The 21,977-nt window shown below is 38.1% G+C and overlaps 1 protein-coding gene across 1 annotated transcript in view; it reads left to right on the top strand.

Annotated features, from left to right (window-relative positions):
* The first annotated feature begins 878 nt into the window (after positions 1-878).
* Positions 879-21,977, top strand: part of WWC2 (WW and C2 domain containing 2) — a 142,580-nt gene continuing 121,481 nt past the window's right edge. The window contains exon 1 of the mRNA XM_063310484.1: positions 879-1,319. Coding sequence (XP_063166554.1) covers positions 1,189-1,319 — 131 coding nt within the window. The 5' untranslated portion in view covers positions 879-1,188. The remainder of the gene's footprint in view (positions 1,320-21,977) is intronic.

The following is a 21,977-nucleotide window of genomic DNA, read 5'->3' as shown; positions in this document are numbered from 1 at the left end:
AGATGGGTGGAGACCACAGCTCCCAGCATGAGTACCCAGGCTAAAATTTTGGAAGTTGCAGCCTCAACACATCTGGAGAATGCCAAGCTGGGTTATGTAGTTCATTAGTCTCAAGTACTGAATTCCACCTCTTTGTTACAGGACCTACTAACTTTGCCTTTCTATTAAAGCTAAGCTTTGTGTTGAAAATAAGTTTTTTTGCTGAGAGCACATCTATAAATTATTCACTGCCCTGCCCATAAACAAAACATAATACAAAGTAAAGACATTATGGTGAAGAAAAACAGTTTTCACAGTTCTGGTTACAGGGTGATCTGTGGGTATTTCACTATTCCGGCAGCAACTTGAGAAAACATGAAAGTACTGTAGAAGCTGTCTCCTTAGGTGCTGAATTGACAGGAAAGCGCTCACACGACTATAATCACACTTAGAGGGTTATGTGAAAAAACAGTCCTTGGAGCTGGGAATTATTAGGTTTTCAGGAACAAACCTACGGAAAAACTCTAGAATGGGTGGATTACGATATTTTTATATGCATTTATTTTGAAAAAGTTGCGGACGTCTCACCTTTTTCCCTTTTGGAACCTACAGTCCTTTTTTTTTCTTTTTCAAGTGACTTTTTTTTCCCCTAGAATAATTTGCGGTATTCAGGTCTGCCCTCTTTCTGTCTCTCCCGATTTCTCCCACTCCTGGTTTTCCCCCACCCCGGGGTATGCGTGCTCGCGCGTGCCTCTTCCACATTCTTGTAGGACGAGGACTCTTTCTGTCTTTCCTTCGGGCAGCGGGGGTGGCACGGAGAGGGTTAATGCTCAGGAATGCACCCGCCAGGAATGTGCATGCAGATGAGATGGATGCTAATCTCATGCTAATGAGCGGCTGCCGCTGCCGCCGCCGCCGCCGCCGCCCGGGACGGAGCCGGTTCTCCCCCTCCCCCCGGAACATAGGCAGCGCCTCGTCTTAGCCTGGACCCCCTGACCCCCTGCTGCCAATACGGAATAAGGGCCGAAGGCGGAGGCTCCCGTCCAGACATGGTGGACTGAAACTCAGGAGTTTCCTGGCCCATTGCACGACTCTGCCTCCCTCCACCCGCCCAGAGCTCCAGGGGAAGGAGGGGGGCGTCTTTTCCCGCTTCCCTCCTTTCTTTCTTGTTTGCTGTCCCTATGGAGCAGCTATCCCCTGTCTTCGACCATGCCTAGAAAAATGGGGAATGGGCAATTGCCCTTACCCGACGGCTGGGAGGAGGCGAGGGATTTCGATGGGAAAGTCTTCTACATCGACCACAACACCAAGCAGACCAGCTGGATCGACCCTAGAGACAGGTGGGTGTAGATCTCCTCTCCAGATCCCACTGCGGGAAGAGGAGGGGGCTGAACCCTGGGGGGGACGGGGAAAATTGGCACCAGGCGCATTTGTTCTCCTAACTTTAGGAGGAGTTGGGTTTGTTTTTTTCCCCACCTCTCTAGTCCCTCCCCGGTGTAAGGGAGAGTCTACACAGTTACATAATAAAGATAGTGATAACAACAACAACAACCTGCAAGGAAGAAAGGGGAAGTGTTCCCTTCCGCCCCAGGATTATCTTGGAAGGAGAGGAGGGTGGTATCGTGCAAGTTTGTGTATTTCTGGCAGCGTTGTCTGGCAAGGGTGTGTATTGGAGACAGAGAGGGAAAGTGACTCTGTAGGCTGCGGATTGAGAAGGAGAGTCGTGAGGGAAGGGAAGAAGTTCGGAGAAGTTTCTGTCTCTTGTGACTGGAACCAAACACAGATCAATTCACCAACCCAGATTTTATTTAATGCGTATATATTGATATGTGTCGAAATGTTTCCTACCAGACTGTGATTTGCTATAGAACTGAAATTGAGGTTCTCTTTTTATAAAACTCTTAAGCGAAGTTACAGTATTTTAGGTTTTGATTTTTTTTTTTAAAAGGAAGAATATCTAACTTTAACGAAAAGCCCTTGCAGTGTGTCTCTGTGGTTATTAAAAGAATTGGGTCAAGCTGAGCATTTTTAAACAGTTTTCTTTTTAAAATCTACAAGGAAAAAAGGTGATGGGACTCCAGAGATATTGGGATTCTGGGTATTGAAAGTTTGATTAGAATAGGTAGGTAGAATATATAGGTAGAATATAAATAGAATATAAAATTTATTCTACCTTAAATAGGTAGAATATATTTAACAAATTATCTAGGTTCATAACTAAAAGGGGGAAATTAGCTAAGGCCTTTGCTCATCTATTTTTGGAACTGGAGATTTGAACTCTAATAGGTTTTAACTTTTTTATTTTTCTGAAAACCTGGCTTATTACAGACAAAAGCATGTTGCCTTGCTCTGTGCCTCAGATTTGTACCATCTCATCCTTTTTAAAGGTGAAGCCCTTGTAATGACACTGAGAGAAGTCTAATCAGGCCTCACTTGAGTTTTTAAAAGTAGGCCTCAACTGAATCCTTTTATCTCTCCTGGTCTCCCCAGCTTATAAGAAGAGAGATTTATTAAAATTAAGTAAGAGAGGAAGTTTAAACACTTATTTAAATATAGGGGGGAAAGCCTGTATTAATTTTACAATAGAATGCCTCATGTCTAATTATTTCTTATGGAGGGAGTAAACTTCTCTTTAATTGGCACCATTGCAATCAAGTGATATTGGAATCTAAGATACTTCTCTACTTAAAATAAGGAAAATATTCTTCTAGTATATAATATCCGTTAAAATACATAGTTCTTCATTCACTTTTCAAGTTTAGTACTGCTTGTCTTTATTAAACTAATAAAATCCAGTATCTCTTAACTAATAAAAGGCATTATAAATTTATGGCACAATCCATGCTGATTAATGAAGGCTTTGTTTTAAATTTCCTGGCTGAACTAAGAAAGGGTAACTGCTACATCTCTTCTAGTATCAGAGTCATGGTGCTTGTGAACTGAAAGTTTTGATATGCCTTGTGCAGTGTCAGAACTCCTTCCCTGATGAATGTGTTACTAGAAAGGAATTATTTTTACAACTGTTGATATGGCAATTTACATTGTTTCTGAAAACTTAGCAATACTTCTTAGAATAGGAGCAATCCTTGGCAGGGTTGGATGTTCAACTATACATGTACTTGGTTTTTTAACTTAAAATAATAGAAAATGCTGAATATATTTTAGCTGATGTTATGACTTTTTATAGACTACTCAAGCATTATATTTTTCTGAAAACAAAATACATGATATGCATTCAGATTTCTTGATATTCAGACTAAATTTTGCTTTTACTTTGCATTGTTTACAGTTAACTGTTATGTTGCCTTTCCTAAAAATGTTGCTACAATTAATCCTACTTTGGGTTTTTCTTTTCACCTAGAACTACAAATACAACTCTATAATCATGCTTTTTTGCAATAAAGGAAAGACCTATAGTATATATTTTGTGATAATATGAGGCTTGAAATGACTACTGTCTTCATTAATGTCCTAATTTCTGAAGGCTTGAGACATTTTCAGTCCTTAGCTTGACTGTATTTTCTTTCACAAAAGCTAATGAAGTGAAGTCCTTGTTTAAATAGTGTAGGAGACAGTGTTTGGAGTAACTCTATTAATGCCTGTCAATCTCTTTACTCACTGTTACAAAACAAACAGAAAGAGGTTGTACTTGGTACTTGAGATAATCGATAACTAATGTATAGGTCTTGACTTCAGACAAAATTATGTACAAAGAGAGGAAAAGTGGGTAATTAATGGCCTTTTATCTGAATTCAATATATACATAGTTTGATCCTCATTTTCCTATAATATGCAGTCTATTTAACAGGTGAGCATCCTATTTTGATCCTATGTAGTTAACTTTGAAATTAAATCTCACTAAGATTACCATACGGCTTACTCCCAAGAAAATGTATACAGATGTATACAATCATGCAGGCTTGGTTTTGTATGGTTACACAGAAGTAAGGAATCTACTTTCAACCCTTATACACAGGCATATTTGATCGTAGTTGGCATACTTTTAGATGCAGTCTCATTCGAACTAGTCTCATTTGGATTATTACAGTGCATTCTGTCTCAGGCTGCTTGTGAAAACCACTTGAAAACTATACCAGTGCAGCAGCTTGGGCTATTATGGATGCATTATGATTTGCCTATAAACTCTTCTGCTGTTACAGCTGCATTGTTACCAGATTGCTTTCAAGTGAATTCAAGGTGCTTGTTGTCACTTTTAAAACTCTGAAGCTTAGGATCTAGATATTTTTGGAATTGCTTTGTTCCAATTATTTCTGCCATCCAAAATATCAGGTAAAAAAGGCTTCCTTAGGATCCCTTCACTCAGAGAAGGTAACTTTCAGGGACCTTGAAGCTGGACCTTGAAAGTGCTGTTCCTGTTCTTTGAAACAGCATTCCTCCTGAGAACTGTATGGTCCCACCCTTACTGAGCTTTAGGAAGGGGATCAAAACTTAATGCATCCAGCATCCTTGGGGTAGATAAGTTGAATGTGGTGTTCAGTTTGAACTGAGTTTATTGTTACTCATATAGAATTGTGAGTTGTCTGTTACATGTTTGATTTTTATGTACATTTTAAACCTTGTTGTACAGAATAGGGCCACTCTGTAAGCCACTCAGAGTTGGTTATATTAGACAGGGAACCTGGTACATAAGGTAATTGGAATGTATATTGATGTCTGCAGCCACTATAATAGAGACCCAGATCGCAATCCATCCCAACTGTTTTCCTTTTGTTGTTGCTAGAACTGCTTTTTTGCTACTAGCTTTTTCAGGCTACTATGCATTGCTGACCATGTATATGTCAGAATTTCAATTTTAGTTGTGGGAAGATGAATGCCATGTATTGCTAGGAAAAAATCAAGTCAAGAAGTTTGTTTCTGCATAATGACATTGATTAAGGAATTATGAAATTTAGTAGATTGAGTTTTTGGTATTTCGGGTTGAGAATTTGCTGGAGAATATCAAAACACGAAAGGAACAAAAGGACAGATGGAACATTATTCCTGCTTTATGTGTAAAATATTACACACAAACAAAAAGACATTGATAAACCTGTAAATGCAAATATGTGGTTTTTCTAGTACCTTCAACATCTGCATTTTTATGCATTCCTCCTGCATAAAGACAGTGCATTATGCTGTTTCTCATAAGCCTTCTGAGCAGCAATTGCATTTTGGAATACTTTACATTTCAAAGGGTTCCAATATACAGTAGATATTGCCATTGTTGGTGAAGGTAGAATATAGTATTTGGCATAAATCTGAGCCATTTCTAGCAGAGATCTATCTATCAAATTTCTATTACCACCCATCTCCCCCCAAAGAGGTAAAGTTAGATAAAGGTAAAGGTTTCCCTTGACGTAAAGTCCAGTCGAATCCGACTCTAGGGGGCGGTGCTCATCTCCGTTTCTAAGCCATGGAGCCGGCGTTGTCATAGACACTTCCGGGTCATGTGGCCAGCATGACTCACGGAACGCCGTTACCTTCCCGCCGAAGCGGTACCTATTGATCTACTCACATTTTGCATGTTTTCGAACTGCTAGGTGAGCAGGAGCTGGGACTAGCAACGGGAGCTCACCCCGCCGCGCGGTTTCGAACCGCCGACCTTCCGATCGGCAGCTCAGCGGTTTAACCCGCAGCGCCACCGCGTCCCAATGTTAGATATCCTTCCCTTAATGTAACAGAAATGTAGGTGTTTGCAAGAAGTCCACAATAGGCTCAATAAAGTAAACTATTTCTAAAATATATATCTATGATTAATTTTGAACTACATGTGTCCCAGTAATATTGTTATTATTATCATTATTAAAAACTTGTACACTGCCCAATTGTCAATGACTTGGGGCGACTCACAACAAAGAAATTACAGTTAAAACAATAAAACATAGAAGATAAAGATAAAAGATGGCAAGCACGATGAAGCAAGGGGTCTCATTCTCCCTTGCCAAAGGCCTGGGTGAAGAGCCAGGTCTTCATGGCTCTTCTAAACAACAACTTGTTCTGGAGGACAAGTGCTGCTACAGAAAAGGTGGGCTTCCAGGGTCCCAAAAGATGGCATTGTTTAATTGAAGAAACCTGAAGCATGCCAGCCCTGCAGAATCGAATTAGCCAAACAGCTGTTATGGGAGAAAGGTGATCCCTCAAGTAACCATGCCCTATACCATGTAGAGCTTTATAGGTAACAACCAGCACCTTGAATCGCACCTGAAACAAACCAGCAACCAGTGTAGCTTGCAAAGTAAAGATACTACATGGGCATACTGAGGCATGCCATTATTGCTCATGCCGCTGCATTCTGGACCAGTTGAAGCTTCTGCGTGATCTTCAAGGGCAGCCCATGTAGAACATGTTACAGTATTCAAGCTGGGGGATGACTAGGACATGAGTGACTACCTGAAGGGCCCCCTGATCTAGGAAAGGGTGCAACTGGCACACTATATGGACTTGTGCAAAGGTCTTCCTGGCCACAGTTGACACCTTGTCAAGCAGGAGCTGCAAGCTCAGGAAGACCCCCAGATTGTGTACCAACCTTGAAGGGGGAAGTGCTACCCCATCCAAGGTCAAAGATGGAATATCCCCAGATTTGGGGGCCCAAATACCCACAGCCACTTGGTCCTGGAAGGATTGAGCCAGAGATGGTTCCTCCCCATCCAAACCCACATAGCCTCCAGGGGACAGAACCTTTACAGTCTCACTTGGCTGCCCCAGGGTCAAATGATATAATTGGATATCATCGGCATACTGATGACATCAAATCCCAAACACTTGAATGTTTTATAATGTTGTTATAAACTCTGAAGAATCAAGTATGCAGTATCCATTTGTACCTATCTCTGTTGTTAGCGTTTATCTAAATTCTATACATAATGCATTATTAAACACAATCACAATTTCTAATTACGTAGCTCCTTTTATTTTACTTTTTGACTTTCCTATCTATATGTTTTCATCATAGAATTATCCCATTTTTTTTTTCTGGGGCGCCATTTACTATAACTCACAACAAACAAAACTACAAAACTCCACAAGATTTTTAGTGGAATGAAAGTACACAGTTAAAATTACAGGGTTAAGTGCTAATATACTATGGTAATATTAGGTAGCATTGTTATTAAAATAAATGCTGTAGTGGAACTTCCTCTTGGGTGTAATAATTACCAACTCCTTTTATAGTTTTAAATATAGGGCAATACCAATCAGTATTGATTTCAAAGGGGAAGGTGAGAATATGTTAAATATCTCTTGTTGAAATCCGTGAAAATTCAAAGTGCTAAGAGTGGCTTGTTTCTGATTTTTAAGTTAATTAAATACAGTTATCTTTACATTCATTGAATATTATAACCAGTAATAATAAAAACTATCCCGTTTATTTCCTTAATTGGAACTGGCTCAATAGGCTGAAAGGAGAAGAAGGTGGAACTTTGAATAATTGTGTTTTTAATCAATATATATCAACTTGACAAAGTTTGTTTTAATTGACTAATACATTTTAGAAATAAATAAAAAGGAGATAATTGAAAGACTGGAGGACTGGGGGGAAAAGTATGTTGCAAAAATGATAGCAGTGGAAAATAATGAACTGAACATGGCCAATTTGGAATAAACAGCTAAAATATGTAACAAGTATAATTTAATGAAACAAAAACCAATATTTTAAACTCTTAAATGAATAAGTTTATTTGCAGGAACCAGATAACCACATATAGATAATAGCACTATGTATTTTATGGATTAGATAGAAATTAGTATCATTTTATCCATTTGAGGGAAACTTTCCAGGGTTAAATGATACCATCCTTCTGGTGACCAATACCACATACCTTCTTACTCTGGAGATTTCATTTCCTCTGCATTTTCTAAACAACTAAGAATGCCTTCATAACAACTGGAGAGTCTCTTCACTTTTTACTCTCTGGATGACATGACAAATGGGAGATGGCCCTGATTCTTCTTCCCAGTCTCCCTTGGCATATTAGTGGAAATGGGAGGAGGAGAAAGGATTGATATTGATTACGATAATGTGTCTTGAACATATGCATCAAATTTTAGTCTAATAGTTTAATATTCAGGAACTTTATTGCATTATAAGCAATATACAGGCTGAACAATGATTTGAGTTAATATTTTTTAAAGCTGCAGTTCAAATAACTGTGAGACCAGTAGTTATGTGGGGGATGCATGCCAAAATATTAAAGCTATAAATGCCCTGTTTTGCAATGCAGAAAGAGATGTATTCATTTGATTGTGTGGGAGTTACAGATACCTGTTGAATAGTGCATAAAAACTACAGTTAAGTTAATGTTACATCTTCTTTGTGCCCCAGACTTGTACCTATGTATTGGTCTGTGTCTTGTTTTAATTTGATAAAGGCTTACTTGATTTAATCCTTATCTAATCTGCCTCATAACATTCATAAGTCTTAACAGGAAAAAGAAAAAGAAAAAAGAAAAAAGGACAGTACACCTGTTGCTGGACCTTCCCTTCCCTTCCCGTCAACACAAATCCACTATTTTGAATTCTCAAAAGGAATCTTTAATTGTTCAAATAGTAAAGATAGACTGATTTGGATTCCTTATCCAAAAGGTGTAAACTACTATCTAGAGTTTAGAATCTCAAAATACAAGCTGCAATAAAGAGGTCTGTGAGAAGTTCCTCCTCAGTCTCTAGTAATGGACTCAGACTGAGAGGCCTCCTAGCTGGGGCACTTAGGTAATTTAACACTGCATGCAGTGATCTCAGTTGGGAAGGGCTTCTTTAAATAGCAATGTATATTTCTTAAAAATATGACTTAGGTTCTGCAAGAAATATTCTTTTGAGGCCCTAACCATACCTTTAAAACTGTTGGCTTGCAAGTGGAAAAAAAAACTTTCTCCCAGGTTGCTCCTGAAATTTGTGAGTTTCCTTCTCCATCCTTATTAAGTGTTCCAGGGTGATCTTAATTGTGTTTCTTTGGTTTGTTAAACATAGACTTAGCAGCTTCTTAGCAGAAAGTCAGTATAAAAATAACAATACAAAGTAATAAATGTGGAGTGCCAGCCTTACTGCGTCTGGCAACTTTCTTGTTCATTCCTGCCCTGTTGTAGCATCTGGGCAGGCTGAATATCTGCCCTATTAGTAGATCATTGGATGAGCTGCATTAGATAAAAGCAAAAGCTTTATCCTGTAAATAATAGCACCCCAAAAGATCTTCCTCCCCCCAGATATATTAGGCTGATAAAATTTCCAATCTGTAATTATTCAGATGATAACAACTTCTATGTGCTGTTTATTTTTTATACATGAATTACTGTAGGTTACCAAAGCATTACTTTAACAGGTTTTGTCTGCCTCCATCACCTCTTTTGTTCTTTATAAAGTGGTCTGAGACTTTCTGTCGAATAATATATAGATTGCTTGTATAATATACATTTTCAATACTCTCAATGCTGTGTTGCATTTAGTTCCAGCTGGTAGATTTCCAGCTGTTTTTTTTTTTTTCCAAAAATAGATATTGCAGTTGTAAAATCTGCCCAGTTACAGCATTGTTGTGAGGGAATATATGGAAAAAGTTCTGTCTACGCTTCATTTTAAAGGTAAAGGTTTCCCTTGACGTAAAGTCCAGTCGAATCCGACTCTAGGGGGCGGTGCTCATCTCCGTTTCTAAGCCTTGGAGCCGGCGTTGTCATAGACACTTCCGGGTCATGTGGCCAGCATGACTTGGAACGCCGTTACCTTCCCGCCGAAGCGGTACCTATTGATCTACTCACATTTGCATGTTTTCGAACTGCTAGGTGAGCAGGAGCTGGGACGAGCAACGGGAGCTCACCCCGCCGCGCGGTTTCGAACCGCCGACCTTCCGATCGACAGCTCAGCGGTTTAACCCGCAGCGCCACCGCGTCCCTTTACGCTTCATTTTGCTCCTAGTAAAAAGGCAAGATATAAATGTTAACAATAATGCCCGATGTAAAGATCTGGATGGTCTGCCAATCTGTTTGCCATTATAAATGGTTGGCCTTCCAATTGTTTCCTTTTTGGGATGAATTTGCAATAATACTAAATCAGAAACAAGCCACAGCATAATTAACACTGCATATGAAGCAAGCTATCAGTAATGGACATTAAATGTTCTTTTGTGTAAAACCTGTTCTTCAACCAGAATGACATAAATCATAAACTGATCTTTTAAAATTGGTTATGGGAATCATGAGATTAAAAAAAGAATACACTGTAGGTTCTTAATTTAGCAGTTGGCTTTAAGGCTGAAATTATTAATCTATACTAGTATTTCTCATACTTGGCAACTTTAAGATGTGTGGGCTTCAACTCCCAGAAGTCCCCTGCCAGCCCTGCTGGCCTTTTGGGTAATGGCCTTTTGGGTAATACCCTTTTGGGTAATACATTCTGTGTAATTGTGGGTAAGCATTGGGTTTTTGTAACTTTTGCCTGTAATTTTAGGAGCTAGAAAATAAATGCTATGCGTTCTGATATTCTGGAACCATGGAACACAGTTCTAAAAAGATGATGTGCTGCAGTTTTTCACTTGAGATACTTACGGTATGAAACTTCACTACTAAAGCAAATGTGCAATTTAGTATGATGATTCAGTCATGCACTTTTCTTAAAGGGGAAATCCATAATTCTGTTGCAGAGTGTACATTATTCATTAGGGTTGAGATAGCTCCCATTAAAGCTGTGTGAATCACATGTTGACTTTTTTGCTTAAAAACCTCCTGTAGCACCACTATATAATTCAACTACCGTAGCTTCAATAAAAATGTGTGTTCTTGATATTGCTAGTCCTTAACATTATAGGTGTAAGTGTTGGTCAAACATAGTGATAATTTCAGACAAGAGATGAAGCAGAATGGAGCACAGTTCTTTTGACTTCCACAAAAGAAGCAACAGTATTTATTGGGCAGATGAGAATATAAATGCAAATGTATATATTACCTATAAACTATAATTTTTTTCTGAAATTACTATTTAGTTTACTTTTGATTTGGTAACCCTTTGGTTACTTCAGAACATCTACTTATACTTTTATCAATGAGAATTAGTAAATTATCTAAACTGCAAGGGCATCTTTATGTATCCTTTAACAAAGTATGAGATGGATGGCTGAAAGACTGCCACTCTCCCTCTATCACAGGATGACACACATTCATAAGTTGAAGTCCCTAGAAAAAGATGGGGCAGGCTCATGGCTTGTGGAAGGAAGGACAGAGAAACAACATTTTTTTTTTTTCAAGTCCATCTGGCCACTTTGGTTCAGGCAGCAGTCTTCCAAGGAAATGCAACTCTTTTTCTCAGTTGTATTTATTTAACAAATATTTATATGTGCACCGTAATCCATACAGACTTTGGATAGTGTACCACTGTTTGAAATATAATAAAAACAAAACAGTGACACTCAACTAATTATGATGATCACTCATATAGTACTACAGTCCCAAAGCTCACTAGAATAGTACCAGTCCTAGAAGCAAGGAGGATTGGCAATTCCCATAATTTTTTGGTCAGGTACCCCCTAAGTTGGGGCCACCACTGAGAAAGCCTGTCACCTGGCCCACGCTCTATGAACCTCGCAAGGAAGGGAGGACTCAACGGCTTTCTCTAGATGTTTGAACTGGATGAGCAGATTCTCTTTTTGCAGTTAGTTGCCTGATATAATCAGAGCTCAGACACTGAATGTGTGGATGGGTTTTTTTTTCTAGTTTAGTCAAGTGATTCTTGGAGTATATTGGAAGAATACTTAGGAATCAAGGGCTAGCTGAATCAGACAAAAATCTATGTTGAAAGGAATATAATCTTTTGCAGACTTGCCCAACAGGCCTGCCCATGATGGATTATGAGCTTAATGAACTATACTTCCATGATCCAGAACTCCCCAAGACCAGCTGGATCTCTCCCCAAATTGTTTTCTAAACTGTAACAGTATTCCATGGCAAAACTAAAGAAAACCAGCTGGTCACAGTCCAACATTTTTAGGTGATAAAATAAGAGATGAAAAAGAGCTCTGAGAGAAGTGTGCAAAGTGTGTAATTTATGAAAAATGTGTGAAGTGTGTAAGGGTATGTACCGTATGTAGAGTGCAAAGCTTTCAATTCTATCACTAGTTATTTTGCTTGCTGTTTTTTGCCTGCTACTTCTCTTGAATCTTTTCCACGCTGGAAAATCTTTCTGGAATCATGGAGCTACAAGAGCACCTTTGGTAATTACTGTGTACTAATTTAGATAACTTCTCTGCTTACATATTTTGGGGGAAAAACACATTGATCAGCAATGTGTACCTCTAATTAGTTGTGCTAAAACTGAGAAACATATTAAAGGGGTAACTATTCAAGCTTTGATTCAATAAACAAATGCAACTGTATTGTTGCAAATGTCCTTAATGGTGATTGTGCCCACTGGGGACCAAGATCCTGAAAGGAGACGAAATAAGTTTTCTAAGCTTTTCCCCTTCCAAAAGGATAAAGTCAAGAGACAGGAGAGCTGGCTAAGTTTTCAATCTTAAAAAACAAACAAAACCTGGTTATGGTCTATTGCAGGGCTGGCATGCATCCATAGAGGGCACAGTGAGTGGTGGGAAGCAGCAGCCAGCCTCAGTGCATACTGACTAGAGCAATTGCAAATGGCAGCAAAGGGATACTGAAAACTTGCTGGTGTCTAGCATTCATCTGGATTTTTGCAGCCCAGATCTGGTAGTTCTAGTACTGATGCAACTTGCTGGTGCTGCTCATTCCTGAGCTGCTGCTGCTATAGTTTCTCCCCAAGAGCAGCTTGTGTGTGAAATCCCCCAGCACCAGCACCAGTCTGTTCCCTTGGATGTAGCTACTAGGTCCTTACTTCATGATAGTGTCTGGATGGGTGACCCTGTCTGAGAGGTGTATCATAGGCTCAGAGGGTTCTACCTGTGCCCCTGCAGGTTGTATAAAGCTTGTTTTGAAAAATTCTGTGTACAGGAAAGTGAAAAGTAAAAGAAGTTCCCTCTCACAGATCATACATCAACCAGTCCACTGTTTCCTTTAGAAAATTAGTATGTATAGGCCTCTTTCAGGGGATATTCAGGCATGAAGATCTTAATGGTAGCAACAGCTTTTAATGAACAGCATATTATAGTTTTATTGCTAATAGTTTTCATCATGTTTTTATATATGCTTTAAGTTTTATCTATTGCCGTCTAGAATGGTAGGAATAGGCAGCAAACATATGTGGAAACAAATACTTCAGTTCTTTTTTTTTCATAAGAATTTTAAGTTTCAAGCAAAGATAAAAGCTACAGAAAAACAAAAAACTACAAAGATAAAGAAAAAAATATAAAAGTGTAGAAACACAAGAGAAAATTTTTCAAAGTTACAAAAAGAGGTGACTTCCGACTTTTAACAGCAAGGATGTACAAAAATTTTCCATAATCAATCCCTTACTCTATATTAAACCAAAACCACATTACTTCTATAAATCATTCCATTGGCACATTATAAAAATCATTAAATACAGTTGCTCCTTCCCCTTATATTAAAAAAATAAATAAATAAACCACCTAATCAATCCCCCCCAAAGATAACATTTATTTATTTATTTCCTTCCTGCTACAATTCTATACATTCCTGTCTACTATAATGAAGATCAAACTAAAAAACATATAAATTGTCTGCCATTGTACTAGATAATACAACAATTTTAATAGTCTTAATCATATTAAACCCAAAACCAGGCATTTATTTTTTTATTATACCTTAATAATCTTAATCCAAATCATTAAAGATAAATTAAATCAGCCAAACCCTAAAAGCAAACCAGATAAAAATTCTTAAACCCTTATCCCACTTCAAAATAAACCAGAGCATTTAAATGTCCCCACAATGTGCACAGAGCCTTTTTCTTTAAAAAAAAATTGAACAGCCAAACTACCCACCTCAAAAATTCAGTCTGCCATGCCCCCACCAGGAATACTTTGTTTCTTTGTGTTTAACCATATTGTCCAATTGCCCCATTCTTTTAATGGACCAGCAATCATTTTTGGAGTGCAAGAATGGATGATGATGTTCCTTTATGCTCACCCTTCCAATTGTAAACACAATCTTGCATATTCCTGCTGTTGTTTTAAAGTATTCTCTTCCCCATATGTTGTCTTGAGTGCTCCTATTTGTCTGGCTAGTTTTTGTTACAGACTGACCTCCACAGTGCATCGGCTACTTTGCAGAGGCAGGAACACCCATTAATTGAGTCAATGGTTCTTTTGGTTTCTAATGACTTCTAGAGTGACCTGCATCAGGAATGTATAATATAGCACAATGGTTACTTGCTTTGTATATAGAAGCTTGCTGGTTTCAAACCCTGCAGAAAGATGTGTGTTTTAGTTAATATTTTTCTTTCCCTAACCTAGCTCCTTTTCCTGGGCTTTTTTTTTTTAAAATAATAACACCAGCAATATACTCTTTCACTGGGTTTTTTTTCCAATCACATGAGATAGATGGGTTAAGAGTTGAGGGTGCCATTTTGGAAGGAAAGCCTGAATAGTTTGTTGTTGTTTATTCGTTTAGTCGCTTCCGACTCTTCGTGACTTCATGGACCAGCCCACGCCAGAGCTTCCTGTCGGTCGTCAACACCCCAAGCTCCCCCAGGGACGAGTCCGTCACCTCTAGAATATCATCCATCCATCTTGCCCTTGGTCGGCCCCTCTTCCTTTTGCCTTCCACTCTCCCTAGCATCAGCATCTTCTCCAGGGTGTCCTGTCTTCTCATTATGTGGCCAAAGTATTTCAGTTTGGCCTTTAATATCATTCCCTCAAGTGAGCAGTCTGGCTTTATTTCCTGGAGGATGGACTGGTTTGATCTTCTTGCAGTCCAAGGCACTCTCAGAATTTTCCTCCCAACACCACAGTTCAAAAGCATCGATCTTCCTTCGCTCAGCCTTCCTTATGATCCAGCTCTCGCAGCCATATGTTACTACGGGGAACACCATTGCTTTAACTATGCGGGCCTTTGTTGTCAGTGTGATGTCTCTGCTCTTAACTATTTTATCGAGATTTGTCATTGCTCTTCTCCCAAGGATTAAGCGTCTTCTGATTTCCTGACTGCAGTCAGCATCTGCAGTAATCTTTGCACCTAGGAATACAAAGTCTTTCACTGCTTCTACATTTTCTCCCTCTATTTGCCAGTTATCAATCAAGCTGGTTGCCATAATCTTGGTTTTTTTGAGGTTTAGCTGCAAGCCAGCTTTTGCACTTTCTTCTTTCACCTTCGTCATAAGGCTCCTCAGTTCCTCTTCACTTTCAGCCATCAAAGTGGTATCATCTGCATATCTGAGATTGTTAATGTTTCTTCCAGAGATTTTAACTCCAGCCTTGGATTCCTCAAGACCAGCTTGTCGCATGATGTGTTCTGCATACAAGTTGAATAGGTAGGGTGAGAGTATACAGCCCTGCCGTACTCCTTTCCCAATCTTAAACCAGTCCGTTGTTCCGTGGTCTGTTCTTACTGTTGCTACTTGGTTGTTATACAGATTCTTCAGGAGGCATACAAGATGACTTGGTATCCCCATACCACTAAGAACTTGCCACAATTTGTTATGGTCCACACAGTCAAAGGCTTTAGAATAGTCAATAAAACAGAAATAGATGTTTTTCTGAAACTCCCTGGCTTTTTCCATTATCCAGCGGATATTGGCAATTTGGTCTCTAGTTCCTCTACCTTTTCTAAACCCAGCCTGTACATCTGGCAATTCTCGCTCCATGAACCGCTGAAGTCTACCTTGCAGGATCTTGAGCATTACCTTACTGGCATGTGAAATGAGTGCCACTGTTCGATAGTTTGAACATTCTTTAGTGTTTCCCTTTTTTGGTATGGGGATATAAGTTGATTTTTTCCAATCTGATGGCCATTCTTGTGTTTTCCAAATTTGCTGGCATATAGCATGCATTACCTTGACAGCATCATCTTGCAAGATTTTGAACAGTTCAGCTGGGATGCCGTCGTCTCCTGCTGCCTTGTTATTAGCAATGCTTCTTAAGGCCCACTCAACCTCACTCTTCAGGATGTCTGGCTCTAGCTCACTGACCACACCGTCAAAGCTATCCCCGATATTGTTATCCTTCCTATACAGGTCTTCTGTATATTCTTGCCACCTTTTCTTGATCTCTTCTTCTTCTGTTAGGTCCGTGCCATCTTTGTTTTTGATCATACCCATTTTGGCCTGGAATTTACCTCCAATGTTTCTAATTTTCTGGAAGAGGTCTCTTGTCCTTCCTATTCTATTGTCTTCTTCCACTTCCACGCATTGCTTGTTTAAAAATAATTCCTTATCTCTTCTGGCTAACCTCTGGAATTTTGCATTTAATTGGGCATATCTCCCCCTATCACTGTTGCCTTTTGCTTTCCTTCTTTCTTGGGCTACTTCTAGTGTCTCAGCAGACAGCCATTTTGCCTTCTTGGTTTTCTCTTTCTTTCGGATGTATTTTGTTGCCGCCTCCTGAACAATGCTGCCAACTTCTGTCCAGAGTTCTTCAGATATAATGATAGTAGTTATCATTATATCTGACAGCAGTTGAAGAAATTTACATTAACTAAAAGTTTGTGGGATTGGAAAATTTGACAATTCAGAAGTAGCGGTGGCATATAGTTTCTTGAGAAGATTCAGTAGATTGTGCAAAAACATATGGCAAATATATGTTGGCTTTCCTTCCAGTGTAAACAAGTCTGAGATTAAACTCTTGATTTAAGAATGATGAATAAGCTTTGGGTGTTCTTAAATCATGGAAGGAGGTTAATGGCTGATAAAAGTTAAATTGCTAGTTTCAGTCCTCCCAGTGCATATTTTGACTGTATATTAAAAAGAACTGGTTTGCTATAACTGGTTTTAATTATTAGTTCTTTTTGTAGAGTTAGCTATATTACCAAAAAGACATCCCCTCCTCTATATTAACATCACTGCTGTGCACAAAATAAATAAACTGTAAATACAGATACAGTTTTAGAATGAACAAAGGAATGCTGTGGAGATCAATAACAATCTGATTCAGTTCGTCAAACATTCCTAAAGTAGTATTCAGATGATTAAAGAGGCACAACAAAAAGAAGTGAGGCATTAACCCTTTCCATTGGGCTTTAGCTGTAACTAAGCTGCACGTTAGTTGCAACTAAGATAATATTTCTAGATTATGAAATAAGTGAAGGATTTTATTGTTATTATTCATAGACACTTTCTTCTTAGTATGTATATTGTTGTATTTATAATACTAAATCATTTTTTTAAAGGTTGAAAGCTAGAAAGTTCCAAAGTTTCTGTGGCTACCACTACAGGTAGACTTCACTTACCGACTGCTGCTTAAAGGCTTTTTGACATTACAATGGTACCCCAAAAGTAGATTTCTGACTGGGGCCCGAAATTATGACCCTCACAAGGCCTCTGCGATCACGTGACCCAGATTCGGCCATCCTGGAAGCGGCAGCCCTTTTGGGTCACATGACCGCCCTTTGGTACCAGGAAATCCTCCAGGCTTACAACGCTGGATTTCTCAGGCAGCAGGCCTGGTCATGTGGTTGCACTACTTCCTGTGATTTAGCAGCCAGCAGAGGGAGCCTTACTGTGTGCCTTACTGTACAGGAAAAGTAAGTAAGTACTTTTTCCATATAGTACTGTATGCTTGCCTTTAATTTTTCCTAGTTTTTGTTTAACTTAAGTAGAGATTTTTATGGTGGCACGCATGTCCCATCCTCTGCCTAATTTTTAATTATATGTAACAATACTGAATGCTGGTTTATAAAAACAGTTGTTTTATAAAAATCTGATTTATATATACTACTGTACAGTAACAAAAGCTACAGAGTTTACTACAGGAAAAAATTTACAGTACTGTACAGTACCTTTAAACCTGTTTTGTACTGTACTGTAGAACAAAGATTCCAATGAAGAACTTACAGTAAAAGTTTTTAATAATCAACCAGTAATATTAGTTGAAAATAACAGTAATATTAACTGAAAATAATGCTACTGTAGCCACAGAAGCATTTCCATGGTCATGTTTTGGTGGAGAACATGACTATCACTCCCCCCCCCCCCCACAGTACTGCAAAACGACTGAAGGAAACCACAAGCCCCGATCTTGAATCACTTAATGACCGCTGTGACTTGCTTAACAGCTGTGGTAAAAAAGGTCATAAAAACTAGTCTGGACTCACTAACAACCATTATGACTTACAACCAAAAATCTGGGCTCGATTGTGGTTGTTAAGTGAAAACTACCTGTAAATATATTTGATATTTATATAGTCTTTTCTGCATGGAATCCAGGCTGGTATATATTCTTTGTGCCTCCCATTTTATTCTCAGAATAACTCTCTGATGTAGACTAAACTGAAAGATCATAGATTCCTAGAGCTATGCAAGGAACTTTCTAAAAGGGTAGGGTTAGAATATGCCATTAGAAATTCCTACTTCTTTCCATTACCTATCAGAATTATCACAAATGATTATTAGGTGGAAGTTTTATAAATAAACTTGTAGTACATTGGCAGAGTAGCTTGTGTTAGCTTATTATCCCATCCACACAATTTCTTTTATTTCAGTTCACTTCACGCCTTCAGCCTTCTTTTACTCTTAAATATTAATCATTTACATTTATTCATAATTCACTGTTATGTAAACAGATGGATTGTGTATGACTTTAGACGCCTGTATAAGCTAAAGTCTAATCAATACCATTAACCGTAAAGACTGCAAAAAGACATACATAATTTTGACTCTCACTAGGTGGTAACCTTCATATATCAGGACTAGAATTATTAGAGAAAGACTTGAAGGGTTTCCTGTACAATATGCTAGAAAGCCACCTGTTTATAAATTGTATTTCATGTTATGAGCAAACATTTTCTTTTGTATTGAACTGATAATTCTCAGGTTTTCAAGTATTTTGATGGAACTGTATATAATGAAGGGTAGAACTATATCAGAAATCCATATTTCCAAACAACTGGGGATAGTAATTCTACTATACTTGCTTCATAATATTAAAAAAAATGCTTGTTTAATCTCCCTTGTAGTCCTGCTACAAGGACTAAGAGTCACAGTGTACTTGGTGTGTGGAGGTGAAATGTTGTGGGGTAGCACTTCCCTTTATAGTAAACTTAGGTGGTTGAGTCTTTCTTAGTTTAGAAGTAAAATGGAACCATTGAGAAATAAGTTGGTGGCTTCTAGATATTGAGAAGTTACTCAGTGTACACTGAAATATAGATATTAATCAATTGACAAAAAAATCACATTTTTAAAAACAGCTCAACACTCCCTGATAACAGCTTCTAGATTATCAGAATGCTAATGTAGTAATCAGCCCTGGAGATGGTTAGTGCCCTAAAATGGCCTCTTAGATACGCGTGATATTCCAACTAGTATCGTCATCTGGATTTTATATTGTATTTATCTCCAATATTATATTTATATTTATTTATGGTATTTTAATGTTTTCTTGTTGTAAACCGCCCAGAGTCCCCCCTTTGGCAGGAGATGGGTGGTGGCAAAATTTAATAAATAAATAAATAATGATAATTGAACCTTGGCGTAGATGGCCTAAAAACACAGAACTTTTGACACACAGAAGACCTGGTCATTTTTTTTATATGTGCATCTTCATGAAAAGATGAGAAACATGAGATTGCGTTGCTATATGTGTCTCAAATTGTTGGTAACAATTTGCCCCACCTCATCAGTCTGCAGTTGACTAGCTGGGCTGGTCCTGTTCATGCTAATTTGTGTACATCCAGGAGGTCAGGTCAGTGCCATGATCCTGCTGTCCCCATTTCCACACGTAAATGCTATGCATCTAGATCATACTAATCAGTTTTATATGATCTTACTAATCAACAGCTGAGAGCAATTTGAACCAGAATACTACAGTTTTAATTGCAGTAGTGGGAATAAAATGGAGATCAAAGGAAATTAAGGTATTAACTTGTTTAGCCCCTGTTAACTTACCTTGTAAAAATCTTGAAAGAGAGGATTAGAGTGGGAAAAATGCACTGCATTTGTATATACAATATGCATGCTCTCTCTCTCTGTTTTTAACGAAAGTTATTTATCTATAAAATACTTTAGACATGAGACTGAAAAATCTTAGCATTAGATTATCTAATAGGGCTTACTTGCACTGCTTGTTGCCCTGTCCTTGGAATGGGACATTCTTTACTCACCTCCCTCCCATTGTAAATTTGACCTCTGGACTCATTTTCCTGTTGAAGCCTGAAAGATGTCTTTTCCTCTTAGGATACCTCAAATACTCTTGTCTGTTTTGGCTGGTGTGCTTTACTTCTTGACAAATTAACCCAAGCAGTCCATTGACTACTTTGCAGAGGAAGGAATGCCCCTTCAACAAGAGCAATATCTGCTGTGATTATCTAAGAGCTGCTAAGATACTTCCTTTACTATTAGTGTGAAAATAGCACAGTGATTAGGAGCTTTGCCTTATGTGTAAGAGGTTGTGGTGCAAATCTGAGAAGAAATGAGAAATGTTTTCTTTAACTTGCAATTTCCTTCATCTAACTGGCTTTCTCTAGCTAGCTGAGGGCTAATAAGAATAAGAATAACAATAATAATAATAGACTTTCCAGTCACTAAAGTAAAAGGGTTTAGTGAAACTCTTTTATGTCAAGTACCTGGGAAAATGATGAAATAATGGAACTCTGCATTTTATTTGAAAGCTTCAGCTAGCTAGGGAAATCAATTTATTTATTTATCTATTTGTTTTTCAAATTTATTATCACTGCCAGTCTCTCCTGAAAAGGGGACCCAAGGCGGTTTACAATAAAATTGACAGTAAAACCATAAACATATAAAAATACAAATATAAATAATCAATATAAATAGAAGATAAAAATAGATATAAAATCCATGGTGATAAGATCTGAATTTAGTTGAAAAAAAGAAAATAGCAATTAAAAATGCACATTTCTACTGTGTTTTGAACCTCCGACATCTTACATAGGAGGCAGAGCTCTTAGTCCTGTGCTAGCTCAGCACTAATAGTAAACGGAAGGTCTAGAAGTTATTAGACTGCAAACAAGCTAGCAAGAAATAATTTTTTATTTTAATGATGGTGGTTGTATGTACCTCCATCAAAATGTATTAACTTTATATACTATATAACTTTAACTTCACTTTGTAAATCTATATTTTTATACATGCAGTACATACATCTACCTCTGTCTCTGTCTGTCTCACACATATAGAAGTATATATGTGTTCTAAAACCTGCCCACAGGAAGGAAAGCAGTTGGCAGTTGCTGAAAGGGAGGTGGAAGAGCACAGTAGCAGAACTGTCTGATGGGAGGATATGGTAACCTCCAGTCTGGACTGAATACTTTCAAGTGTTCAAGTGTTTTCTTAAGCCAGTTTAGACTTAAGCTATCAAGAGCACAGGACAGGAACAGCTGAAATGGTAAGTAGGAGAAAACTTTGGGGACCGAGAAGAAGAGCATTGCATTTCTTACCCAGTAGACTTGAGCATCATTGCGGAATTCATCTTCCAGAATGTTGTATGGACATTTTTGGAGGGTCATGTGGATATAAGGGAACATGTTGATGCAAGCTTTGTTGGTTGTTGTATTTTGGAAATGAGATATGAGAAAGATATTACTGAAGATTGGTAATCACAAGAGTAAGCATTGACCTTTTTTTTGGTACAGCCTGCTTCTTAACCCTTTCTTTTTAGAGTGAAGGGGGATTTTTTAAGTCTGTCAGCACAAGCTCCTGATGAGGAATATGCCAGCAAAATTATAAAAATTAGCCCAGGTAAGTGCAAAAATTTGTTACACGTTTAATCCTTTGTTAGAAGTCTTACCCAGTCTTCATTATGCATTTCTTTGTCTCTTAGATTACAGAGTTGTGTATTTGTATTCTTAGTTTTTAAAGAAGAGAAATGTTTCTTTAATGTGATTATTCAAAATATCAGTGATATAAAAGAAATTTTATTTCACTGGTAGAGACTTTTGATATATTTATGCATAAGTATTATACACTTCCTGTATAAAAAA

The sequence above is a fragment of the Candoia aspera genome, chromosome 8, assembly GCF_035149785.1.
Source record: "Candoia aspera isolate rCanAsp1 chromosome 8, rCanAsp1.hap2, whole genome shotgun sequence".
In the NCBI taxonomy this organism is placed as follows: Eukaryota; Metazoa; Chordata; class Lepidosauria; order Squamata; family Boidae; genus Candoia; species Candoia aspera.
This window is presented reverse-complemented; position numbering and strand designations above follow the sequence as displayed.